Below are 24,849 nucleotides of genomic sequence, written 5' to 3' on the forward strand. Positions count from 1 at the left end.
CCGACCTCACTGCCACCTGCCCTGTGGTCGTGCCTCTTCCCCAGCTGGATGGCAAGACCCCTCTGCTGCCTCGTCCCCTCGTCCTGTCCCCACCTCCAGCGGCGTCCGCCCAGCACTTTGCTTGCCCTGCACTGGGGATGCTCCAAGTTAATTTCATTTGCTCCATCGCTTGGCAAGTATTTATTGAGCTCCTAATAGGTGCCAGGCCTTCAGGGAGAATCAGTCTTATTGTTTGGAAGGGTCCTGGGGTTATAACCAGCCTACGTGACTTTTAAGGCTTTGCTTCTCGAAGTCTGGTCCTGAGATATGTCACACGAGCATCACCAGAGAGCTTGTAGTAACGATAGAATCTCAGCTCCCCGCCACCCATTCTGCACTAGCCAGACGCCCACGAGAGCCGCATCGCACGGCAGCGTGAGAAGCTCTGTCCTGAGGCTCTCAGACGATCAAGTTGGGTGCGTGTATTGCTTGCGTTGCTTGTATGCTTGCTTTACAGTGGTTGTAAACCTATGGGTTTAAATTGTCCTTCATGTAACAAAGTCTTTTTGAGGGCTTGTTAATATAAGTTACACTCTTTGGTGCCAGAGAGCACCACTAAATTATAAATAAGCAAATGCAGATTTATCTCTACTGTTCAAAAAATGACAACTTTCCAGACATTGCTCATGTTTCCTTCTGCAGATATTTATCCAGTTATCCTTGCAGCCGGGGTATTTGTGCTCGCTCACACATTGTAAATTGGTATTTGTAGGCTTGGCTGCGCAGGTGCTTGTGTGGCCAGCACAGAGTTTTCATAAATGTTTAATTCATTGCAAGCATTTAAAAACCAAGAGGTTTTCACATGAAAACCCAGACTTCTGCCTTCTCTTGAAAATCGGGCAGCCCTGGGCTCACCTTCCTGATGGCACAACAGGCTGGCCCTGGGGGTCCCCTCCTGCAAGTTGGGGGCATGCTCACCAGTTCACCCAGCCCCCCACCTCGCCGGCCCCTTTGCTAGGCCTGCTCGGCCCCCTCGGCCCCCTGGACTGTGCAGTCTGAGAACCCAGGCAGGAGCTGGAGGCACCAGAGCTGACCCTGCCTCGGGGAGTGTGCCCCCTTTATAGTTCCCTTCAGGGTCTCCGTGCAGACAGCAGGAGAGAAGAGACCGGGACAGGTGGTGAGGGTGGAGATACGGCCCTAGGCTAGCGATTCTCAGCCCTGGTGACAGGAATTTGTAAAAGCACCACTGCCCACTCCCCATCGGCACCCCCAGAAAGTCCGACTTAATCGGTTTGGGCATCACCAGATTTACAAGTCTCCACAGGTGATTCTAATCTGGCTTGAGAACCACGAAGCTAGCGCATCCACATAACTTGCCAAAAACAGTGAAATATGCCAAAGTGAAGGAAAAAAATATATGCATACATACATACGTATACACACACATAAATTGACAGGATTTGCACTGAAGCCTCATTACTCTGGACGTTCGTAATTCCAGAGTATTGGATGTTTTGTCTAATGGCCTACCATTTACTTTTCTTATCTGTACGAAGAGTTGGCCAAGCAAATAAGTACTATGAGCAAGATTGCTTTAAAATGCTTTAGAGAAACTCGATTTTTTTTTTTTTGGATTTAAATTCAGATGCCCGCTTGAGCTAAATATAATTTAAGTTCTCTATTACAAAAACAAAAATTGGGAGGATATCAGCAAGCACTGTGAATACATCATACAGGGCCCCTCCGACAATCGTAGAATTGCTTTTATTGCATTGTCTGTTATCACATAGCCTACAATTCTACCAGCACTTTAATTACTTTAGACTAATGTTTATTACTGTTGGAATTCAGCTGTTTATGCCACAGAAGTGTTCATCCAAGGATGTCATTAGAGAGAGAACTTCCTCTAATGCTGCAGCGTTGATGGAAGCTCTCCCGCCCCGCCCCAGTCCACAGATTTGCTGATGGCCTGCAGCACTCTGGCCAGTGAAATCCCTGCAACTTCAGGCAGATTCTCTTGATGAGGGAGTCTGACAATCGCCAGAGCAATTCATGCGATGACTGTATGCAAGAAATTTCATTATTTCTAATAGCTGATGGTGGTTTAATATTTTAATGTAATTATGCTTGATTATATATTGTAATATGCCGTGGCCAGGCTTTGGATCTGGATCTAAGTAAAATACAGCTAATGGAAAATTCCCCTTCACTTTTTTTTTTTTTTTTAAACCAAGAATTAAGTCCTAAAGTGAAACTGAATGCAAATCCAACAAGCAATCTCTTGCCGGAGAAAATATTGGTGTAATATATTTGAATGGCCTAGTTTATCAGCTCACTTGGCTAAAATCATACACTGGTTTAGAATTATTTCAGAGCTGCTATTTCTCACCTTTCCCCTAACCTACTTTTGGTCATTTCTGATTTGTTTTATGAGCTTTTATCGAAAGGCAGTCAGCGTGGCGGAGTTATAGAGAGACGTATATCAAATACTGTCATTTACTGTGATCATCGTTAAAGAGGGAGGGGGAGGGGGAACTAATGCCAGGATGAGGCTGGGGTCTCGGTCTGGCTCGTCTGTGCTGCCCACCGTGCGCGGACACCCCACTGGACACGCACAGCAGGAACGGACATACAGCCCCTCCTGCCTGGCCCGTCCGTGTAGCAAAGCAGCAATGTGCTTCCGACGGTGACATTCCCACACTCCTGGGAGGGGGGTGTTGGCAGCCAGGGCTGGACTGACGGAGGGCAGTGGAGAGGTGTTAAGATTCACGTGAATTCCTTAAGGCTTCACTTTCATTCTGCTTTGGAGAAAGAAGCCCATTTGAGAGTATCCTTCACTCCCTCTGCAGAGTCCTCGTCTCTCCCCGGAGACGGCAAGAAAGACAGAAAGAAGGGAGCAGCGTGCGGGCCGCTCAGACCCTTCCCCACCCTGCTGAGGCGGGTTCCCTACAAGGGCCCCCGAGGCATGGCACCTGAAGCCCGACAGCCAGCCAGACTCAGGCCTCAGCGAAGGCCCCAGAAACAGAGGGGCCGCCCTGCCCACTCACGCAAGGAGATGCCCATCTTCTCTTTCACCTGGGAGTTACCTGCTCTCTGGCTGGAAGGGAGGGTCGAAAACAAAAAGAAGGGGTCACTCCTATCATTCACATAGTGCTACCCCAGCCAAGCCGTGTAATTCCCCTAACAATCCTGTGTTGTTACTAACTCACGCCATTTGCCAGTAGAGAAATCTGAGGCTCTGGAAGTCACACGTCTAGACAAGGTGGGACTGGGGACAGATCTGGACCCCCAGCACCTCCCTAGGCTGTGTGGAGCTCAACCACCACGGCATAGGAGCTGCACTTCTGACCGGGGAGGGATCTCCGGTGAAAGGTGTTCGCGTTCATGTGCCTTTACCGGTCCATAGTCGGAGTGGAACAGATCAAAGGCTGCATCTCCTTCAGGCTCTTACTTTGTTCTCTGGGGCCCCAACTGTGCCACCAACACCGCTTCTGTGAATTGGCTGCTCTCTCTGACCAGGTCACTGTTACTTGCCAGACCGAAGCCAAGGCGGCGTGATGGCACCCCTGGCTGCCGACTGGCCCTACGGACGGTGCGCACACTCAGAGTCACGTGGACACCCCGCGGCGTCCCTGTCCCGACCCCGACCACAAAATCCGTCCCTTGAATTAGCCTGTCTCCTGGGGTGTGCATGTAATGCGCCGCGCCCCTCCCGCCGCCCCCCCCGCCCCCGCAAACCCCTTACTCCAAATCCACTCTATTCTGTGTCCTCTACCCTGTTCTCCTGTGCTCTAAACTTGACCCCATAGATGTCACACCTCAAGGCCTAACTCCTACATCCCAGGCAGGTCAATAATTCCTCCGCACGGATTCTTACTAAACCTTCATCTCCAGACGGCCTTTGCCTATGTGTTGATAATATTCCTCCATAACTTAAATACCCATCAGTTCCTTCATAAGGCAGAGTAACGTCGAAGTCAAGGGAGGCCAGGAGGCCAGACAGCCCAGCTGCGAGTCTGCTTTCTAGCAGGTTCTTAGGCAAACTCCATTGCTTCTTTGTGGCTTAGAACGGTGCCTGGCACTTAGTGCTGCCTGAGAGCTGGGCCTTGTGGGGTGGGGTCAGCTTGGGGAGGCAAAGGGGAAGAGGACTGGATTTTAGCAGTTGGGAGCAGGACGAGCTGAGCATTTCACCCAGTATTTGATAGGACGTTCTTTACCCACGATGTTGTCTCCCCTCCAGGGCTGTCACAGGTCGGCCTTAACTGGATTCGTCTTCTGGTCCCCACTGACCCCCGTATCGCCTGTCAGGTTATTGCCTTTGGTTCAGTCCATTATGTTTTCCCTTCCCAGCTTGTGTTTCTCCCTTGTGTCTTCACCCGTCTGCCCAGCTCTCTCATTTGAACTTTGAGTAGGTAAGAGCTTTTTACTTAAACGTCAGAGCAGTTTATAAATAGGCTGCTTAGTTTCAGCCAGCAGGTAAAAGCTTTCGTCAAATTGTTTCTCCTCCCTGCAGCACTGTTATCTGGAGCTCCCAGAAAGGAAAAGTTGAGAATTATATTTTCCTAGTCATTAAGGCAGCATAATTTGAGGCCCAACCAGCAGTTTTCCTTTTCCCCACCTAGAATTTACCAATATGATTTGGGCCACTAATCTACACCTGTAAAATTTTTTCTTCTGAGAAAAAATTCTCCTAACGACACTGAGATCATTACCCATGATTCAGGTAAACCAAAGTCCAAAAATAATTTAGAAACAATGTTCAGATTCACTCAGTGCAAATTATTTTAGCTTATTAATTAATTTTCTCACCAAGAAACACACGGAAGCATAAGCAACAATAGCCAACCTTTGAAAGAATAACATGCAGAGATGAGGAGTGGGGAGGGGTTCCCTGGAATTCTCCCCTTCCTGTTCAGAGTCTGAAATAGAATGGCATTTTCCCCAAACAGTCATGTGGGGAACGTCTGGTGTTGTTACGGTTACATGGTGAAGTGTGTTTAACATTTTCTTTGGACTTGCATTCAACCGTCATCATCTTCCACTTTGAATGACTCGGTGGGAACCCCTGAAAAGAGGAGGCCATGAGAATGGCTGACGAGCAGCAATTTGGGGTGGTTTATTAAAGTGGCAGCCACGGATCTGAGGTGGGCGCTGTTCTAGAAGAAGGTGGAGCTCAGTGATGGGGTTCAGCGGTACTTTCATCCCGCAGACTTGTTGCCACAGTGATTTATCCCTGCATCCCCCAGAGTGTGACACGGGTGTGTCCTAGTAGAGGTACACGGCCTTAAACAGAGTTTAACAGATCTTGCTGCCCAGGTTAGAATAGGCTTTGCCGCAGCGCAGCCTGACCACGTGATGGAGGAGTGTCTGCAGTGGGGACACTGGCCATAAGGAGACCTGGACCCGGAGGGAGGGCTCCTTCTCTGAACGCGCACAGGTGACGTGGGAAGCAGGAGGGGTCGTCTGGCCGCAGAAACGTGCTGTTTTTCATTTATTTCAGGCACATTTTCCATCACTGCCATTTGTCCTCTGTCAGCATTCCATCTTGTTCCCCATGTTTTCTCTTGCAGATGGTTTATTAGAAGCACTGCAGAATGTTTCTAAATATTACGTGTCACAAGAGCAGGGCTTTGAGAGCATGCTGACAGCTCACCTGAGCGGGTCTTCACACACCGGCTCTCTTCATCCTTAACGCTGCTGTGCCTTTAAATCCGCACCCACCCACATAAACACACAGATCTTGGCATCCTGCCTTTTATAGTGGATAATTAAGAGAAGGATTTGGTTGGTAACCACCTTACTCCCATAATTCATTACCAGTGATGGGTAATCCTGTGACCGAACAATCCATCGCTTTCAATCCTTCAGACATAATCTCATTCTCGTGACTTCCACAGGGTCTTCAGTGGAAGGTAGCCCTTCCGACAAGATCACTGATCCCGAAGGCAGTTATTCCTGCAGAGCTGAAAAGCGGTGTCATTTACTTGAGAAAGGGGGCTTACCCTGTCATCACAAAGTCCCCTTCATGTGGGAGCTGAGGCTCCATTTACAACAGACTGTCTGCCTCTCATATGAGCAAGTCAGGGCTCCCCTAACAGAGACCCATCAGTGTTTCTTATGTCTGTCCGTGCGCTGAGGTAAGCGACCCGAGGAAACCGCCATCTACCTGCCGAGGTGACGCAGCCCAGTCCACGTCCTCGGGTGCCTCTTGGTTGTTGCTGGAGTGTCTGATATGATAGGTTTGGAATAGTTACTTAGAAGTTTCCTGGAGATACTTGCCTAGTAGGTACTTTTACTGATCCGCGTAAAATATATAATTTCCAAATTGTGTATCTTTTGATATAATCACATAAATGGAAAACAATGGTCAATTAAGTCATTCCAGGAAAAATCATACTACTTCTTATCCCATCACATTCCGACCTCTCTACACAGGCACGTGATAGATGTCAGAGATTTGATCCAATCTCTTGCACTTTTTAAAACTGGAAATTACAGATAGACTGTCATTTCTGCAAGATATTAGGAATGTGTAAAATTAGCATCTAAGTCAAATGTATACTGTAAATGCAGTAGGATCATAAACGTACTTTTCTGAGCTTCTGGCTAGGTTTTCCAACAGCAGAGAGCATAGTTTTCAATCTGTACTTTCTCAAAGCACGTGATGGGCTGTGTGCCCGGAGTGTTCGGGCCCCTGCAGACTCCGTGCAGCCCAGTTCCTGACTGGTTCTGTGGGTTGTTCTGGTTCCAGGCTTCCGCAGGGAATTCTAATGGAAGGATGTGAATTTCAGGGGGCAGAGGCCCTGCTTCAGACCAATGAACATTCTTGCCTCCTGTAATGAGTTATCAGCAAAAACAGCCTCTGACTCTGCCTGCAGCTGGGGGGGTGGGGGGGGTGGTTGGAAAATCAGCTCAGCAAGCAGGACAAAATGAGAAGAGATGGCTCAAGGCCAGCTGTTCAGGCACGTGGGGGGGGGGGGGGGGGGGTGGTTGGAAAATCAGCTCAGCAAGCAGGACAAAATGAGAAGAGATGGCTCAAGGCCAGCTGTTCAGGCACGTGGGACACACATGTGAGGGCAGGGTGGCAGCTGTTGGGAGGGGGGGGAAGCCTGCACAGGTCTGCTCCGGTGGGGGGTGGAGGTCTCCATTGGCAGGGCTCCCACTTTGCAGAAGAAGGTTGAAATGCAGAGTGTCGTGGCCGATCAGATTCCTTCATTATCTCTCTGCCTCGTATTTGCCAGGTGCTTGTTCCTGTCGCTTACATGGTTGGAGGGTTTTTTTCTTTTCCTGTTTTCCTAAAACACACACACACACAACCTGAGAATAGTAAAAGCTTTCCATTTTCTTGAATGCTAATAAATTGGAAAAGAGGTCGTATATGTCATCTGTGCATATTGACATCGAGGGATTCAAGGGATGTTTAGGGAGAGAAGATAGAAGACTGAAAAGAATAGCCTTTGAATGGCTTAGAACCGAGTTTCTGACAGGACTTGAATCACATGAAGAAGACTGTGGAGAGACTGCATGTTTTATCAAGCTCCAGAGAAAGTAGCTTTTCTTAAGTATTGGTATAACGTTTCTTCTTATAATTCTAATAATTTTAAAAGAAAAGACTGAAGTCTATAGCATACCAGCATTATTAATTTCTTCTTACAACAAGGAGGACTAGCCTTAACATTGCTTTGTTTTGCCCTCACTTCCTCCCATCTTCAGCCCTCTGTGCTCCCCGTTATCAGCAGGTGAGACCATGCCAAGGAGCCCAGAGGACTCCATGGGGCTGAGATGCCCTTTGGGTCCGTGTGTGCAGGGGGACAGGCAGGAAGGGTCCCTCAGAACACGAAGCCCTGGGGAAGTCTGGAGCGGGTGCAGACCCCGGCAGGGGGAAGAGGGGGAGCAAGGATGAGAATCAAGCCCCAGCCCCCAGCCGCAGCCTCTCCCAGGTGCATCCCTTTGGCTTGTTTTCCTGAAAACAAAGAAAACATTGGAAATACGTACAACTCCTAAAAAAGAGAAAATATCCCATAAGCTGCTTCCTCACTGAATTTGCCCAAAAGTCAAATGTGGAAAGTGAGATGTGAAATACTAGTGTATTTATGTGTTTTCAACAAAACAAGGATCACAAGTAAAATATGTCATCAACACCTAAGAGGGGGGTGCAGTTTTAATTCACGGGGGCGGCCCAGCTTCCACCAGGTCCTCCCTCTCCCAGAGCAGACCCTCCAGGGCTGCCCTGGGCTGGAACAGCTCCCCTGGGACCACTCTCCGAAGGGAGCACAGAGCCCTGTGACAGCACGCCGGCCCCGGGACATGCAGATCAGTCACTCGGGCCCTAGGATGCAGACTCCTGTTTCTGATTCTCTCTGTGACACGTCCGCACCTCCACGAGGGGGACCCTTGACACAGCCTGGTGCAAGCATCTGTGCTGAGCATCTTGCCAAGGAAGGAGCAGCTCTCCTGCCGGAGCCGAGAAGGACGGGCAGACGCGTGTGTGCCCAGGCGGAGGGTGGGCCCTCGGCTTGCTCACCCAGGACGGCAGCCTCCTCTCACCTCCTGGCAGGCTGAGCGCCATCCCGGTCCTTCCAAAGCTCCCAGAGCATCTCTGATGAGGTCCACTTGGGTCCTGGGTCGACTCCCTGTAAGCTTGTTCATTTTGAGATACATCCAACCATACTTCTTCCAGAGATCTGTCTGGAGACAGATGGGTCTTAGTCGGTTTTCCTCATTAAGAAGCAACCCTGTCTTCCCGAGAATGACGCCCAAGTGTCACTTCTGCCTCCGCCTTCGGACAGAAATGTAAAGGCAGTGACAGAAAGAATCCGCTTCTGAAGGACGGGAGGAAAAGAACCCCGCCAGGGTGGAGGCCTCTGCAATCGGCATCCCAGCCCTGCGTCGGAATCACTTCTGCCAAGTTATTGATTGGGTCTGAGACCGTTGCATTATCTGTAAAAGAGGGCTCATCACACCACCCCCATGAAGTCACGTGGGGTAAATAAAATCAAGAGTAAAAGCTTGTTGGGCTTCCCTGGTGGCGCAGTGGTTAAGAATCCGCCTGCCAATGCAGGGCACTCAGGTTCGAGCCCTGGTCCGGGAAGATCCCACATGCCACAGAGCAACTAAGCCCGTGTGCCACAACTACTGAGCCTGCGCCCTAGAGCCCGCGAGCCACAACTACTGAGCCCGCCTGCCACAACTACTGAAGCCCGGGCACCTAGAGCCCGTGCTCTGCAACGAGAGAAGCCACCGCAATGAGAAGCCCGCGCACCACAACGAAGAGTAGCCCCTGCTCGCCACAACTAGAGAAAGCTCACATGCAGCAACGAAGGCCCAACGCAGCCAAAAATAAATGAATTTATTTTTTTTAAAAAGAGTAAAAGCTTGTCCCCTTGGTCCCCAGCTGGCCCCACGTCTGGAGCCCATGATCCTGGAGCCCCGGCTGCATCCTGTGTGTGCCTTGGTCATTCTGATTGAGTGCTCCTGGCCGGCAGGCACAGAGCTGTGCCCCGGGCACGTGGGGCGTCACCGCGAGCCTAGGAAACCGAGGAGTCCTCTCTCCGGATCTGACCTGGGGATTCTCTGATCAGGTTGAGGACCCACAGACCCTTTGCTTTGACAGTGCGACTGGCAGCTGGGAAGAGGGCAGGACAGGGAATAAGGAGGCAGGTCCGGCAGAGTGTCACTCGTGGCACGACCATGGTGGGCGCTTCAGCTTCCCGTCAGGCAGGAGGGTCTGTTCTTCTGCCCCTTCCCATGACCTATACCTGCCTTGTCACTTGTCAACAGACACCTACAGAGGTGCCGTGCTGGTGAGCTAGAGAAATAGTACCAGGTATCTGCCCCCCAGAGGTCGGCCGGCCGTGTGATGTTTTAAGGTTTGTGCTTGTATCAGTTCACTGCCCTCCCAGCCTCCACGTGATAAGAGCGCGGCTGGCAGACCGGCCTGGGCTTTGGCCCCAGTCGCACTGTGCTGCCAGCCTAGGAGCAGGGACCACACGCTGCCCTCAACTCGGGGGGCTTCGCTTCCAAATCCATTTGCCTCAAGGATGTGCTACCATCCACTGCTGGAGTTAAAGTTTCTTCACGCACAGTAGTGTTTTCTTTACGTATATAAAGATGGCAGGGGCTTCCCATTTGTAAATCCAACCCAACAGGGCTCGTTCTTTGGTAACTATGTGCGGAAGAGGCAGGGAGGTCCCAGGAAGGGGAGGCCGGCTTTGAGAAGAGCAACTGCAGTTCTCGGTCAAGTTGATGCTAGTGTTGATTCAATTATGGTCTCACCTTTGCAAGTGAAGGAAAACAGTCTTGCGGAGGATTCAAAAAAAACGGAAAAGACATATTGGGTGATTGGGATGTAGTATTCAATCCAAAGAACTTAATTAATGATGTCTCGAGCTGTGTGAAGCAGATTTTAAACTAAAAGGTCACCCTTTAGCCATCAAAAACCATGCTGCCCTGAAGTCTTTTGTTGTATGACTAATATATCAAAAGTTAACATGGATTTTGCTGCATTTTTGTTAAAATGAAACCAGGGAATATCTGCTTCTCGCCTACCAAATTAAGGAATAAGAGTCCAAATCACAAACAATTCCCAGCCTTTTCAGTAATGAGTGTACTTGGCAAATGAAAGCCCACAGGATGGAAACTCATTGTTTACTGGCACAGACTAAGTTAGCATTTGCCACTGCATTACTTGTCTCTGCAGTAAAATTCCTTAGATGGTCCAACAGCCCTATCAGGTGGCAAGCACCTGTGCTGCTGGGTACCGTGTGTCAGGTCTGCGTCACCCCATGGGGATGTGAGGCTGCACTGGAATGACTGCCCTTGAACCGATGCTCCACTCACGGAGCCGCAGAGCAGCCAGACGATTTCCATAGAGGGCAGCAAGGTGGGGTCCTATGGGAGGCACCCCAAGGAGGCAGGGCTCATCCCCCAACGGGCTGGGAGAGGGCCGTGCGCAGCGGGGAGCCCTGAGCCTCTGGGACTGGGAACCGATAGACTGACTCCTGAGATTCAAGACCCCTTAAAAGAGTGTTTGCTACAGAGGAGCAAAAGACGGAGGTAAAACCCCGCCCTCGGGACCAGAAACAGGAGCACTAGTCCCCCTCCTGCGGGGAGGGCGGGCCCTGCTCTGCGAGGTGCTCCTTGCTTGTTCAGTGACCTGCTCTGTTGGGATCTGGCTGTGTCTGGCGGCACACACAGCTCAGAAGGCGCCTGTGTGGATGGAGCCTAGGCCAGCAGGTGCAGGCGGGCGGGAAAAGCACCGTGAGGCGGCCCCCGAAGGAGGGAGGAGGGGGCTTAAGATCCCGGGATGGGGCCAGGGAGGAGGGACAGACGAGCTGGGGGAGAACTGGAGACGCCGTGTCTAGCACAGGGTGGACACAGCTGGGTGGTGCTGAGGGGGGGAGCCCGAGAGCCCCTGGGTGACAGGGGGGCCGAAGGCAGGGTGTGAGCCAGACGCTGCCTGTAAGGGTGGCTGAGAGGGGCACCCGGGGGAGGGCGGCCTGCGGTGGGTGGACGAGAGCTGGTCCCTGCTTTTCACTGAACGAGGGGGCCTGGCCGAAGACGGAGGTCAGTGGATTCTGAGCACAGGTCCCCGGTGGTAAAGCCCAAAAGGTGGGGCTTCCGAGGAGGTCACAATTTTCCGTGACCGCCTGGAAAATTGTAATGACGGTTTAACTGAATATATCCAAAATATCGTTTCAACATGTGAATCAAGATGTGAGAAACTATTAAGGAGGTATTTTACAGTCTTTCTTTTTGTCCTAAGTCATCAAAATCCAGGGTGGAGTTTACACTGCCAGCACCTCTCGGTGTGCACCAGCCACCTCTCAGGTGGCTGCAGGTGGCCCGCGGGGAAGGGACAGTGTGCAGATGTAGACCATTCAGGGCACTTCGTCCCACCTGTGATTCAGGAGCTGTTCCCACGAAGGCACAGAAAGTTGTCTCGCCGATCGTGTTGGGCTCCTCTTGTTCTGTTTCTCACTTTTGTTTCGGGGAACAAATGGAAAACAGGAGGGTCTGAGTCCAATGCCATCAAAATCAAGAGAAGATGATGCAGCCCAGGAATGAAGTCTCCAAGCATGTTAACTACAAAGACCTTGAAAATCGGTGGTCGTGGGGAGAAGAGGCATTGCCAGGTGCAGGGCCTGACTCTCCCTGCTTCTGCGGCGGAAGTCACCACGGGAGTAGAGCGCCCACCACAAAGGGAGCAGATGCTCAGTTGGTGCCGGGTAAACTGATGAAAGCCAGCGGCTGTCCCAGACTATACAGCAGGCGAGAGGCATCATGGAATTGGATGTTGGGACCCATCACCATTTTATTTTTTACTCCCTCCTCTTTGGAGTGGAGAGCACAGTGGAATTCCTGCCCCTTTCATTGAAGAGGGTACTTGTGAAATAGCTCCTGTTTTTAGTGGGATTAAAAATAACTCAAGGGGGCTTCCCTGGTGGCTCAGTGGTTGAGAGTCCGCCTGCCGATGCAGGGGACACGGGTTCGTGCCCCGGTCCGGGAGGATCCCCGATGCCGCGGAGCGGCTGGGCCCGTGAGCCATGGCCACTGAGCCTGCGCGTCCGGAGCCTGTGCTCCACAATGGGAGAGGCCACAGCAGTAAGAGGCCCGCGTACCGCAAAAAATAATAATAATAAATAACTCAAGGCCCAGCCATGCAGCCTCTGGTTACCATTTTTGACTCACTTGCTTCAGTTTTGTTGTGTGAGCCTTTGTGAAGAAACAGCAGTGTTTTTAAAGAGCATTTCCATAAAGGATTTTCCTCCTCCGGTGGGTAGAGCAGAAGTGGGAAGGACGGAAGGACAAAGAGAGGGTTAGAGAAGAGCTCAGGGACCCGCTTTCATGTTATTTTCAGATGAATTGAAATCCTTTAGTCTCTAAAGACTTTTTTACGTCTGGAATCTGGAAGCACCCTGTGCTGTACACCAGGCCATGGGTCTGTTAGGTCCTTTCACCCCGAAAGCCGCCCCTGAGTCACATGCCATCCAGAGCTGGCCCATCCAGCTGTGCATGGACTTGCAGAAGACGGCCTGCATGGGCTGGGGTCTTCCGTTCAAGGGCAGATAATAGCACTCACCACGGAGACCTGTGTCATCAAGGAGTCAGCTGGATTCCAAGCGAGTTACTGCATCTGCAAGAAAGGTAATGATGTAGCGCTTTGGGAGATGGAGCTATTTATTCACTCCTTTCCGAGGGCTGCTGGATGGACTCAGACCCCCGGCCAAGTCTGGATGCTGTAGTTGGGGCCTCCCTAGATCCTGCAGCTGGACACAGAGTTGAACATGCTGGCCATGGGCATTTGAGAATGCTCCAGATCTCAGAGCACCTTGACTGAAGTCATTAAACACTTCTTTATATTTTTTAAGGCATAAAACCCAAAGAAATACCCAGGGAGAGAAAAATAGCACAAAAATTCTTCCAACCAAACTATTCTACAAATGGCAAACCACCGAGGTGACAAGCATTCCATGCTGTTTTTTGGAAGGGGAAATACATCTATCTTATGTGTAGGCATATCCTTGTTTATTGTCACTCACACATTAGTGTTAGAGGCAAAGCCAGGATTACACATACATTTCATTTTCTGATGCAAAAGGCATTTTGATTAAGTAAACTGCTAAGACCTCCAGTGGTCGGGCTGCTTTTGCAGGCTGAATTTTCTTGGCTGACTCTTAGGGGAGCTGGGTAGGAGGCACTGCTGCAGTGAGGCAACACAACTGGGAAACGCCCAGAAAGAATCCCGCTGCACACAGAACTGGAAGCTGGGCCCGGTGGGTGAGATGTATATATGTTACCCAGTCAGGAGAACCTTTCTGCCCTCTCTTCTTGGTGGGCATCCTTTCCTAATGTAGAAGGCTCTGTTTATTCAGAGTGCCCCAGGATAGAATAATCTAATCCTTTTGATTTTATGAGGATACAGTAATACCTTCATCGCAGGCTCACGAGCTTTAATTTATTTGCAACCATGTAGTGATGTGAGCCATGCTGGGCTTGGTAAAAAACTAAAATCGGTGTGTTCATATTCGATTAAAAAAATGTATGCAAAATTTTCAGTGGATATTTTCAAAAGTCTAATTTTATGCACAGAATTTAAAATAATGCAGATCACCCCACATTCTAAAGTCTGTCAAGAGCCACATAATTTCAGAGCTGGCAGGCTGAGCGTGTGTTCGCAGTATGATCTGTTGCCACACGTGGGCACCGGTTTGCCTGGGAGACAGACGCCCACCCGCCGTCGGCCTCGGCCAGGGGATCCATGCGCACCAGGACTCCACAGATGACTTTGGTGACCCCTGCAGTGTCATTCCAGGGCCACTTGGGTGAGAGATCTGAATGTGGCCCTGAGGATCCTGAGGTTCAGTCTGAATTTCAGCTTCCATAGGTTTTAGGCACATCCAGCCACAATGGCTTTGGAAATCTAAGTCCCCGCCTTCACAATTGTCACAACTTAGAGTATCTCTGTATCTTGTAACGGTACAGTGGTCCCTCCTCAACCGTGTTTTTGCTATCCATGGTTTCAGTTACCTGTGGTCGACTGTGGTCGAAAAATATTAAATGGAAAATTCCAGAAAGAAACAATTCATACGTTTTTAATTGGGTGCTCTTCTGAGTAGGGTGTTGAAATCTCCCACCATCCTGCTCCCACTGGGGACGAGAATCATCCCTTTGTCCCACCCTTTGGCCACTTAGTATCCGTCTCACTTATGGATCTACTGTCGTGTTATCGAAGTGCTTGTGTTCAAGTGACCCTTACTTTACTTAACAGTGGCCCCAAAGCACAAGATAGTGATGCTGGCAATTGGAATGTGCCAAAGAGAAATCAAAGAGAAATCGCAAAGTGCTTCCTTTAAGTGAAAAGGTTAAAGTTCTCAACTTAATAAGGAAAGAAAAAAAATCGTATGCTGAGGTTGCTAAGATCTCTGGTAAGAACGAATTTTCTATCCACGAAATTGTGAAGAAAGAAAAGAATTTTGTGCTAGTTTTGCTCCCGCACCTCAAGCTGCAAAAGTTATACCCACAGTGCATGACAAGTGCTTGGTTAAGATGGGAAAGGCACTAAATTTGTACAATATGGTATTCTGAGAGAGATTGCATTTACAAAACTTTTATTACAGTATTTTTTTTTTTTTTTTTTTTTTTTTTTGCGGTACACGGGCCTCTCACTGTTTTGGCGTCTCCCGCTGCGGAGCACAGGCTCCGGACGCACAGGCTCACGGGCCTAGCCGCTCCGCGGCAATGTGGGATCCTCCTGTTTTTTTTTTTTTTTTTTTGCGGTACACGGGCCTCTCACTGTTTTGGCATCTCCCGCTGCGGAGCACAGGCTCCGGACGCACAGGCTCACGGGCCTAGCCGCTCCGCGGCAATGTGGGATCCTCCCGGACCGGGGCACGAACCCATATCCCCTGCATCAGCAGGCGGACTCTCAACCACTGCGCCACCAGGGAAGCCCTACAGTATATTTTTATAATTGTATTTTACTATCAGTTATTGTTGTTAATCTCTTACTGTGCCTAATTTATAAATTAAACTTTATCATAGGTATGTATGTACAGGGAAAAAACATAGTATATATAGAGTTTGGTAGTATCCTCGGTTTCAGGCATCCACTGGGGGTCTTGGAACCCCACAGAGAAGGGGGGACGCCTGTAGTGTAATGTCTGATGTGCACTGAACACTTATGTGCTGGGAGCCGTTCTAATCCCAAGAACTCAGTGAAGTGTGAGTACTGCAACTACCCCATTTTAAAGATGGAAAACCCTGATACAGAAGAGTTAAGCATCTCATCCAGGGTCACTCAGCAGCTGCATGGGACCAGGATTCATACCCAGGCAAGCTGGCAGGGATCTGCCCTTCCCCCGATGTCACCGTCCTCTCCCAGGTAGACTGAGTATCCACCCCAAATCCTCAGCTCCGGAAGAAATCAGACCCAGGAAATGGTACCAAGAAGGCAAGACAACCACCACGAAACACTCCAAAATGCCTCCCCTCTCTCGTGTTACTATGGAGAATTCGTCTTGCCTTGTGTTGATTTTGAGTAAAGCCACTACCCTGCATAGAGCATCTGCCTGACCTTAGGAGCTTAGAGCGGCACCTGTCAGTGAAGGCACATTGTCGTCCCCTCCCACCAGCTCTGCGCTGTAGGTATTGTCACCTCCAGTCGTGTCTTAGCGATGGCAGCTGGTTATTGCAAACTCCCTGCTCAGGGCCTCCCTCCCTAACCTAACTCACGTCTTTCAGAGCAGGAAGACTCAACTTCCCGGCTTTCCGACTCATGCTGTAAAGCTGAGAGTAGTAAAAATGTTATCCGTGGTCAGCATGTGAGTAGTTCCGGCGGGGCTCCCCCAAACTGGGGCTGCCGACACACAGGCAAGAGCCCTCCCCCAGGAGGGGATCTCACCCAGCCGGTGGCTGCAGACCTTTGCCTACTGCCCCGGGGGACCCACTCTGGCATCCGGAGCCTGGGAGCCTGCTCCCCACCAAGCTCTGCTCAGCCTTCCGGAAATCCAGCCTCCACCTCCCTCCAAACAAATAGATTGACTTAATGGGAACAAAGAACAAATTCCAAAGCCGCTGAGAGCATAAAACCACCTGAGCTCAAATGCACGGCACCCAGCCAGCTCCCTCCCTGCCTTGAGTGGTGACCTCAAGGCATCTTTGCTACTAGAACTGAGTCCCTGTCCTATGGGGCCAGAGCCGTGGGCAGCAGCGGACGGAGCAGCTATTCGGTGGAGCTGCCAACCACACCTTGGGTTCATTTCCAAGTGGCTGCCTCAGCACTCAGGCAATCTGCTTCCAAAATTACCGTGTGGGAAGTTCCCTTGCTTGGGAGCACAGGGGGTTTTTTTTTTTGCATTTCGGAGGCCTTCAGCCTTTATTTGTGAATCACACACAGGAACACAATCACCATCACTAGACATCTTCGTTCCTCCCAAACATAAGACTGATTCCTCGTGGCTTTTCAGAGTCCTGTACGTTTCAGAAACTACACGTGATTGGTTACCTAGGGCATGGGTTTGGGACACATATGTGATTTGTCTTTTAAGCCCATGCCATTTCAGCAAAAGCAACCAACTGATGGATGCAGCACTTTTCCAAAATAAAGCCCGGCTTTGGCTCAGGTCTTAATCCCTCAGAGCACAGAGCTCTAACTCCTGGCTTCCATGGAGAGCTTGGCGATTCTGCGTGGCCGGAGCTGCAGGTGCTCTGTGACGCTTCCTCCCTGGCTTTCCAGGGCTTGTTTTCTACCTGCTCCTGTCCAACCTGACAACTTCATTAAGGAACGTTCACATCTGTAAACCTACTGGCTTTGTGAAGAAGATGTGAAGTTTCAGCCTTACAGGCTGCTGGCTGAACTACACGGAGGAGATAACCTATTTACATACTAAAAAGGTCAGTGTCGGACAATCCACATTTAGAGATGAATTTGCTGCTGCCTGCAACTGGAGCAGAAGAATTTGGGAGAAGGCCGCAATTTTTCCGTCTGTTTATCTGTGTGGACAGCACACGTGGGTAAAGATGCAGGATGTCTGTGCTCAGCAGTCAGGCAGAGATGGACAGGCTCCCTCGTACTTTAGAACCTCTCTGGTCACTAACCAGTAGGCGATTATGTGAATGTGCAAAGTGCAGGACAGCCTCACCTACTAACAACTGTTAATTAATTTGAGATGGAAATGCTTGCATAATAGCTCTTCAGCCATGGTCAGTAAAACACAAGCCTTCATAATAGACTTTAAATGATGTAGCTACTGCTTACTTACTCTGCCATTTGCATTAGGAAAGGTAGACTTTTAGAGGGCGTAGAACATTTCCTTTTGTGGTCTTTCCTTTCAAAGTCTTAAAATATCAACAGCTTTATTCGGCTAATGTGTGTTGAAAGTATCTTAAAAGATGTCGTTATAAAGGCATGAATTTTCTCTAGAATCTCGGTAGTGGTTTTGTCCTTATCCACTTGTACATTAAAAGCAGAATAATGAGGGAATTGAGATCCATGGCTCCATCTAAATGTCAGGATATAACAGAAGATTAAAGTCCCTCTTGAAGGTGGAACACTAGTTCAGAAAGTCTGGGGAAGAGAGTGGGCGGAAGCGGAGTCTGACTCCTTGGAGACACTGGCCAGTGCCCTTGGCGCCTTAGGACCATGGCCACTCAGAGCTTTGCTCCCGAGGGAGGGTCCAGTTAGGAGGGCTTGGGCCGGGGGGGCACCCAGCTCTCAGCTGCAGCCTCTTCCCCAAGCCCGGCAAGGCCAGCGTGCCCTGCAGGGACCAACAGTAGCAGCTGCCACCTAGGTTCTCCTGGGATACTGAGCTGCATTCCACATATGGTGTCCCCGAGGGGACCCTTGAAGCCAGATGTGGACCTGGGCCCATTGTGACGCAGGCAGCGGCTTCCAGGAGGGAACCGGGCTTCGTGTGCGGGCACATCCCTGGCGGCCGGTGTGCCCGTCCACTTAGAGCCGCGTCCAGCGGGGCTCTGGGCCTGCTCTGACTCCGGACTCAGGGAGAGAGAGGCCAGTGCAGTGACAGGCGGGCTCCTCGCTGGCATCAGTGGGTCACAGAGATGATTCGATCCTGCTTAGCAAACGGCCACAGTCTCAGGCCTTCATAACTCCTGTTTCTCCTGACTGTGGTTTTGAAATAGAGCAGCGGTGTCGCTGTGCTGGGGAGGGCCTCCTGGGCAGTGATGCCGTCTGTCCCAGGTTCGTCCAGGGTTCCAGGGGGTCTGACTCGGGCCCTCGGCGGGGAGGGGCCCCCGGGATGCTGCCCCCCTCACCCACCTGCCTGTCTTGCAGAGCACTTGGCCGCGCGGACGCAGCAGGCCCCGCACCAGTCGGTCTTCATGTCGTCCTCGTCCGCCCAGCCTTTCCGGGACCTTCCTCTGGGCCGCCAACAGCACCTCAAGCTGCTCCCCGGCGTGGCCGACGTGCAGGCTGGCAAGGTGGCCCGGTGGACGGTGGATGAGGTGAGTGGCTGCCCAGGGCCGGGGTTTCTCTTAGGTGCTGAGTGCACGTGCCAAATTCCAGATCCACACTTGAGGGAGAAGCAGGCTGGCGCTCAGGACGTTCGGGAAGCCCCTTAGCGGGGCCCTGCCCTCCCCAGCCTTCTCCCAGCGCCGTCTCCACTGCCTGCCCCCCGGGGTGGGGTGCTGATTTAGGCCTCCAGCCCCACATCACAGGTTTGCTCTGAGGAAACACGAACGTGTGGGCCTCCATGCCTGTGTCCTGGCAGCCCCGGGCGATGCCCCCCACCCCGTAGGCTCGGTGCCCAAGGGGCTCGCCCTCTGCCTGGTGCCCCCGAGGCCCCGGGATCCCACACTCTCACGCCCAGGCAGAACCGCGCTGCCGCCTGTCCATCCGCAGCCACGGGGGATCAGGTCAACCTCAGGCTTGTTAATAAATTAGGTCACAGTGTTGCATAAGATGCCTAACAGAGGGGAAAGTGGGTTTGATTGTAATATAAACACACCTTACAGTGTTGGTTTTACATAAGAATCAGGTAAGTGCCCTTGCTTCCTGTGATGCTGTGGAAATGCTTCATACTTAAAGCAACACACTCTTTGACTGATATTCCTTTTGATGAAGGTATTGTTCTCACTCATCAGGCCTTAAGATTTTTTTTTTTTTTAAATGAAAGAAAAACCTGGGTCACTCTTTTGACAAGAGAGAGTAGAGCTGCAGTTAAACTAGTCACGGATACTCACTGAGCATGTCCAGCAGTCAAGTCACCTGGACTCCATCTCACTCAGAGACTTCCTTTCCAGCCCCAGAAAAGGAGCAGGCGACTAAGGCCCTGCAGAGGTCAGAGGTCCGGGGGGCCTCCCGCCCCTCCTCCCAGAGTGTGCCTGGTGCGTCCCCCCGACCTGGCACCCTCCACGTGGACGGGGCCCAGCACACCCTGCCTGCACACCTGGTCCCTCTCCTTCCAAGGCCCTGTGGGTCCCTCAGGACAGAGAGGTGACTGGACATGCCAGGTGCTGTGGGGTCGTTTGGGGGTGGTGACTAAATGTGACCCTGCTCCCTAGAGAGTATTCTTGGTCTGCGCCCGCCCATCTGTGAACTTTTACCAGTTTACAAAGCCGACTGAAGTAAAACCTGTTGTGTCTGTAATCAAAGCACTGCTGGTTTTGCCCTTGAAATAACAACCCAGGGTTCAAGGGCAGTCTCTCTCTCTTTTGACCTTCAAGCCATTCATCTGAGGTTCTGCACCGTTTAAGTTAGATGACAGTGGCCCCTCTTCCCTCTCCTTCCTGTGCTTCTGGCCCGTGGCATGTCACCGTCCTGCTCAGACGTCCAGCGCAGCCCCACATGTGCAGAGAGACTGCATCCAGACGGAGAGGGAGTGGGCACAGCAGGGCGAGCTCTGCACAGCATCCTGGTCCCCAGACGAGCCCGTAGGACCTGCCTGGCTGTCCACCCGCCCCGACCTTGGGCCCCACGCCCTGCGCCTCCCTAGTCCCCGTGTACTGTTGTCACACGTGCACGGTCACTGCCCAGCCCCTGCGCAGCACAGGCTCTCCTCCTGCAGGAGCCCTCAGGCTGCTGCCACACCCCTCGGGGCCCCGTTTCCTCCGGGAGTCTCTGTGGCTGCACCTCGGATGCTCACTCTGCTGACCCTGAACCTCAGGCACATGAGCGGAGACCTTACTTACTCGGCCTGTGTCCTGAGAGCTTCTCACTGCGCCTGGCACTGGGTAGATCACCCAGTAAGTGTTTGTTGAGTGAATGGCAAGGGCATATGAGCTGGACTTTGAAACAAAAGTGCAGTAAGTCCAAGCAGAGAAAAGACGGGACGCCACACAGGGGAGGAAAACTATAGAAGTGGGGGTGAGTGTGACACGTGCAAGGATGACAGACACACACGTGTCCCTTACTGACATTGATGATGGTAGTGAACAGTGTTGATGTAATGAGAGTGAGGCACGCACGCTTATTTTGCCCATTTTACAGACAGGGAAGTAGAGGCACCGGAGACTACGGAGACGCTTAAGGCCGCACGGTCAGAGCCAGGTCCTGAGCCGACGTCTCACCTCACCCCAAGCACACTGCCCACTGGGGCTTGGGGAAGGCGGCCTGCGGCAGGCGGGAGATGGGCCAGGAGCACCAGTCAGGCAGTACCAGGTTCTTAGGTTCTGAGGCAGAAAGTCACGTTGTGAAGCTAGTGCTTCAGGGAGATGAAAACAGCACAGGCCAGCAAGGAGGGTGAGAGTAAGAAGGGGCCGGGCTGGGCGCCACTGTCCAGAGCCACCCGGGCTCAGCAGACGAAGCCACAGCACAGGAAACAGATGAGGCACAAGAGGATGAGGTGAAATGAGCCAGCGTGGTTCCGTTTATACTCTCAGCGCTACGCAGTTTGGTACTTAATTAGGATAATGATGTGTGAGAACTACCAGGCCCGCACACTTCATCGGAAAGAATGGAAAAATAGTGGTGCCGTCAAAAAATGGAACTCTGGGGACCGGATCCAGTTTGGGGGCCAAGGGATAAGATGATGAATTTATTCTGGGACCTTCTGAGTTAGGGTCCCCTCGGGTTACACGAGACAGGGCTTCCCCACGCACGATCCCCAGAGAGCACGGCCAGGGAGGGAGGCCGGTGGGTCCACGGCGGAAGTGCAGGAGGAGGGGCGAGAAGTCGGGGGGAGGCCGAGGCAGGAGAGTGTCAGGCGGAGGCTGGGAGTGAGCGGCCCAGGCCACAGGGGTCCCGGCTAGGCTGTGGGGTTGGGCTTCAGGGCACTGGAGAGAATTGTGTACAGAATGTGTGTTTTTCCCCATAAGAAGAGGGCCACAGCTTTTATTAACTTCTTGGGGGGTGGGGGGAGCATCACCCCAAAGGAGCAGGGGTCACTATTTAGGAACATTAGGGAATAAATAGGAAATTCGGGGGTGGGGCCTCTGATCCGACCAGCTTCAAGTCTGACACTGAACAAAGTGAAGTTTGGAGGGTGATTAAAGGGAAGTAGCTGGTCCATCGTTAGGATGGGGCGGGTCTCAGAAGGAAGAGACTCACTAGGGGGTGGGGAGGACCAAAGATGCCACGGAGGATGATCAGGAAGCTGCGATCACAGTTCTGAGCTCTCTGTGATGCGTACACACGGGATCCCAGCCTTTTACTGCCGAAGGTGACCTCAGACATTTTCTAGAGTAAAACTAAAGCAGCCATCGGAGAGGCTGGCTTCCTGGAGCACTTCGTGGACCGTGGCTGCCCACAGGATGCATCCCAGAGAAAACAGTCTGGGTTAGTCCCTAACGTTGATGTACGTTTGTCTTGATAGCTCCCTAATTAGATGCCCTTGAGGACGAGGACCACATCCTAAATTTCTCTCTGTATTCTCACATTCTGTAGCATATTTCCTGGCACAAAAACTGGTCCTCAAGAAGAAACTTTGAGTGGTCAAAGTGTGGGCATTGTGATGGGTTTGTATCGTTGAAAATAAGGGGGCTCCCTAGGGGGGATCCCAGCGAGTACCAGCCACAGGGGCCACCGTGTCTGCTCCAGATGCAGCGGGTCCTGAGGACCTGAGAAGGCAGTTCAGGGCGAGCAGGGCGGGCCTGTGGCTTTGTGCTTTGTTCCCACCCGGCAGGAGCGGGAGCTCAGCGGCCAGGGACAGGGCGTGTGGAAAATGACTTGTGGGTCACTGCGCTAAGTGCCGTCCAGGGACACTTAAGGCGGGTGAGTGTCTCTGGCAGGAGATGCAACACAAGGACAGTCCCTCTTGTCAGCGTCCTGGCTGGGAGGAGACCTCCGCTCCGAGTTGTGTTACCTGACGGATCTTTGTCACGTTGCCTGGAGGCGGGGGCTGGCTTTTAACTCCTTTGCTGTTTCTGTGGTGTTTCTGCCAGAGCAATTTCTTTCAGAGCACCAGGCAGGCTGTGAAGTTAGTTTAGTGGTTCTAAAAGAAGAGACAAGACCAGATGCAAGTACATCATTGTAGGAGAGGTTATTGTTTTGTGAAACCTTCGTTAGGAATGTGTGGGTGTGCACACACTCAAGCTGTGGTCCCTGGGGAGTGTATTTCTTACTCTGGTCATGGAAATGTTCTATAGAAGAGTACAAGCATCTAAGAGTAGGGACTAAATGATTTTTATATCTTTTTACATCTTTATAGCAAGTACAGCAGAGCAGGTGTGTGACAAATGTGCGAGTGAGTGGATGAATTAGGAGACGAATTTTCTGCAGCCCCTCCTGCCAGGCGTCCATGGGCACCCGCAGGCCAGATGCGACACGTACACGCATTACAGCCGCGGGTGCAACTCGGGGATGCTTGGTGCCCATGAGGGTACTTCTATTTCTTACATTCAAAAATGCCTTTCACAGCAGCACATATAGATCGCCCTGGCCTTGTCCAAGGGCTCCCTGAATATCCATTAGCTCTAAAAGATGGTGGTCGCTTTCCAAGCAATCTTTGCCCAGGAGGGAGTGTTTTGAAAAATTCAGGATACTGCTACCTAAGCATAGCAGCCTTATACAATCGGGTGCTGAAAAGGGGCAACTAACAAATTCCACTGATAAGAAATGAGATCCGGGCTGGAAACATGGTCCCCAGTGGACCCGAAGCCAGGACAGTCAGGCACACAGCGCTGGCTCAGCAAGATGGGACAGGGCTTCCCCACGCACGATCCCCAGAGAGCACGGCCAGGGAGGGAGGCCGGTGGGTCCACGGCGGAAGTGCAGGAGGAGGGGCGAGAAGTCGGGGGGAGGCCGAGGCAGGAGAGTGTCAGGCGGAGGCTGGGAGTGAGCGGCCCAGGCCACAGGGGTCCCGGCTAGGCTGTGGGGTTGGGCTTCAGGGCACTGGAGAGAATTGTGTACAGAATGTGTGTTTTTCCCCATAAGAAGAGGGCCACAGCTTTTATTAACTTCTTGGGGGGTGGGGGGAGCATCACCCCAAAGGAGCAGGGGTCACTATTTAGGAACATTAGGGAATAAATAGGAAATTCGGGGGTGGGGCCTCTGATCCGACCAGCTTCAAGTCTGACACTGAACAAAGTGAAGTTTGGAGGGTGATTAAAGGGAAGTAGCTGGTCCATCGTTAGGATGGGGCGGGTCTCAGAAGGAAGAGACTCACTAGGGGGTGGGGAGGACCAAAGATGCCACGGAGGATGATCAGGAAGCTGCGATCACAGTTCTGAGCTCTCTGTGATGCGTACACACGGGATCCCAGCCTTTTACTGCCGAAGGTGACCTCAGACATTTTCTAGAGTAAAACTAAAGCAGCCATCGGAGAGGCTGGCTTCCTGGAGCACTTCGTGGACCGTGGCTGCCCACAGGATGCATCCCAGAGAAAACAGTCTGGGTTAGTCCCTAACGTTGATGTACGTTTGTCTTGATAGCTCCCTAATTAGATGCCCTTGAGGACGAGGACCACATCCTAAATTTCTCTCTGTATTCTCACATTCTGTAGCATATTTCCTGGCACAAAAACTGGTCCTCAAGAAGAAACTTTGAGTGGTCAAAGTGTGGGCATTGTGATGGGTTTGTATCGTTGAAAATAAGGGGGCTCCCTAGGGGGGATCCCAGCGAGTACCAGCCACAGGGGCCACCGTGTCTGCTCCAGATGCAGCGGGTCCTGAGGACCTGAGAAGGCAGTTCAGGGCGAGCAGGGCGGGCCTGTGGCTTTGTGCTTTGTTCCCACCCGGCAGGAGCGGGAGCTCAGCGGCCAGGGACAGGGCGTGTGGAAAATGACTTGTGGGTCACTGCGCTAAGTGCCGTCCAGGGACACTTAAGGCGGGTGAGTGTCTCTGGCAGGAGATGCAACACAAGGACAGTCCCTCTTGTCAGCGTCCTGGCTGGGAGGAGACCTCCGCTCCGAGTTGTGTTACCTGACGGATCTTTGTCACGTTGCCTGGAGGCGGGGGCTGGCTTTTAACTCCTTT

At 51.8% G+C, this 24,849-nt stretch overlaps 1 protein-coding gene across 1 annotated transcript in view; it reads left to right on the top strand.

Moving 5' to 3' along the window:
- L3MBTL4 (L3MBTL histone methyl-lysine binding protein 4) overlaps window positions 1–24,849 on the top strand; it is a 319,099-nt gene that overhangs the window by 288,535 nt on the left and 5,715 nt on the right. The window contains exon 16 of the mRNA XM_055080549.1: window positions 18,773–18,942. Coding sequence (XP_054936524.1) covers window positions 18,773–18,942 — 170 coding nt within the window. The remainder of the gene's footprint in view (window positions 1–18,772; window positions 18,943–24,849) is intronic.

Source organism: Physeter macrocephalus, chromosome 19, assembly GCF_002837175.3.
Source record: "Physeter macrocephalus isolate SW-GA chromosome 19, ASM283717v5, whole genome shotgun sequence".
NCBI lineage: Eukaryota > Metazoa > Chordata > Mammalia > Artiodactyla > Physeteridae > Physeter > Physeter macrocephalus.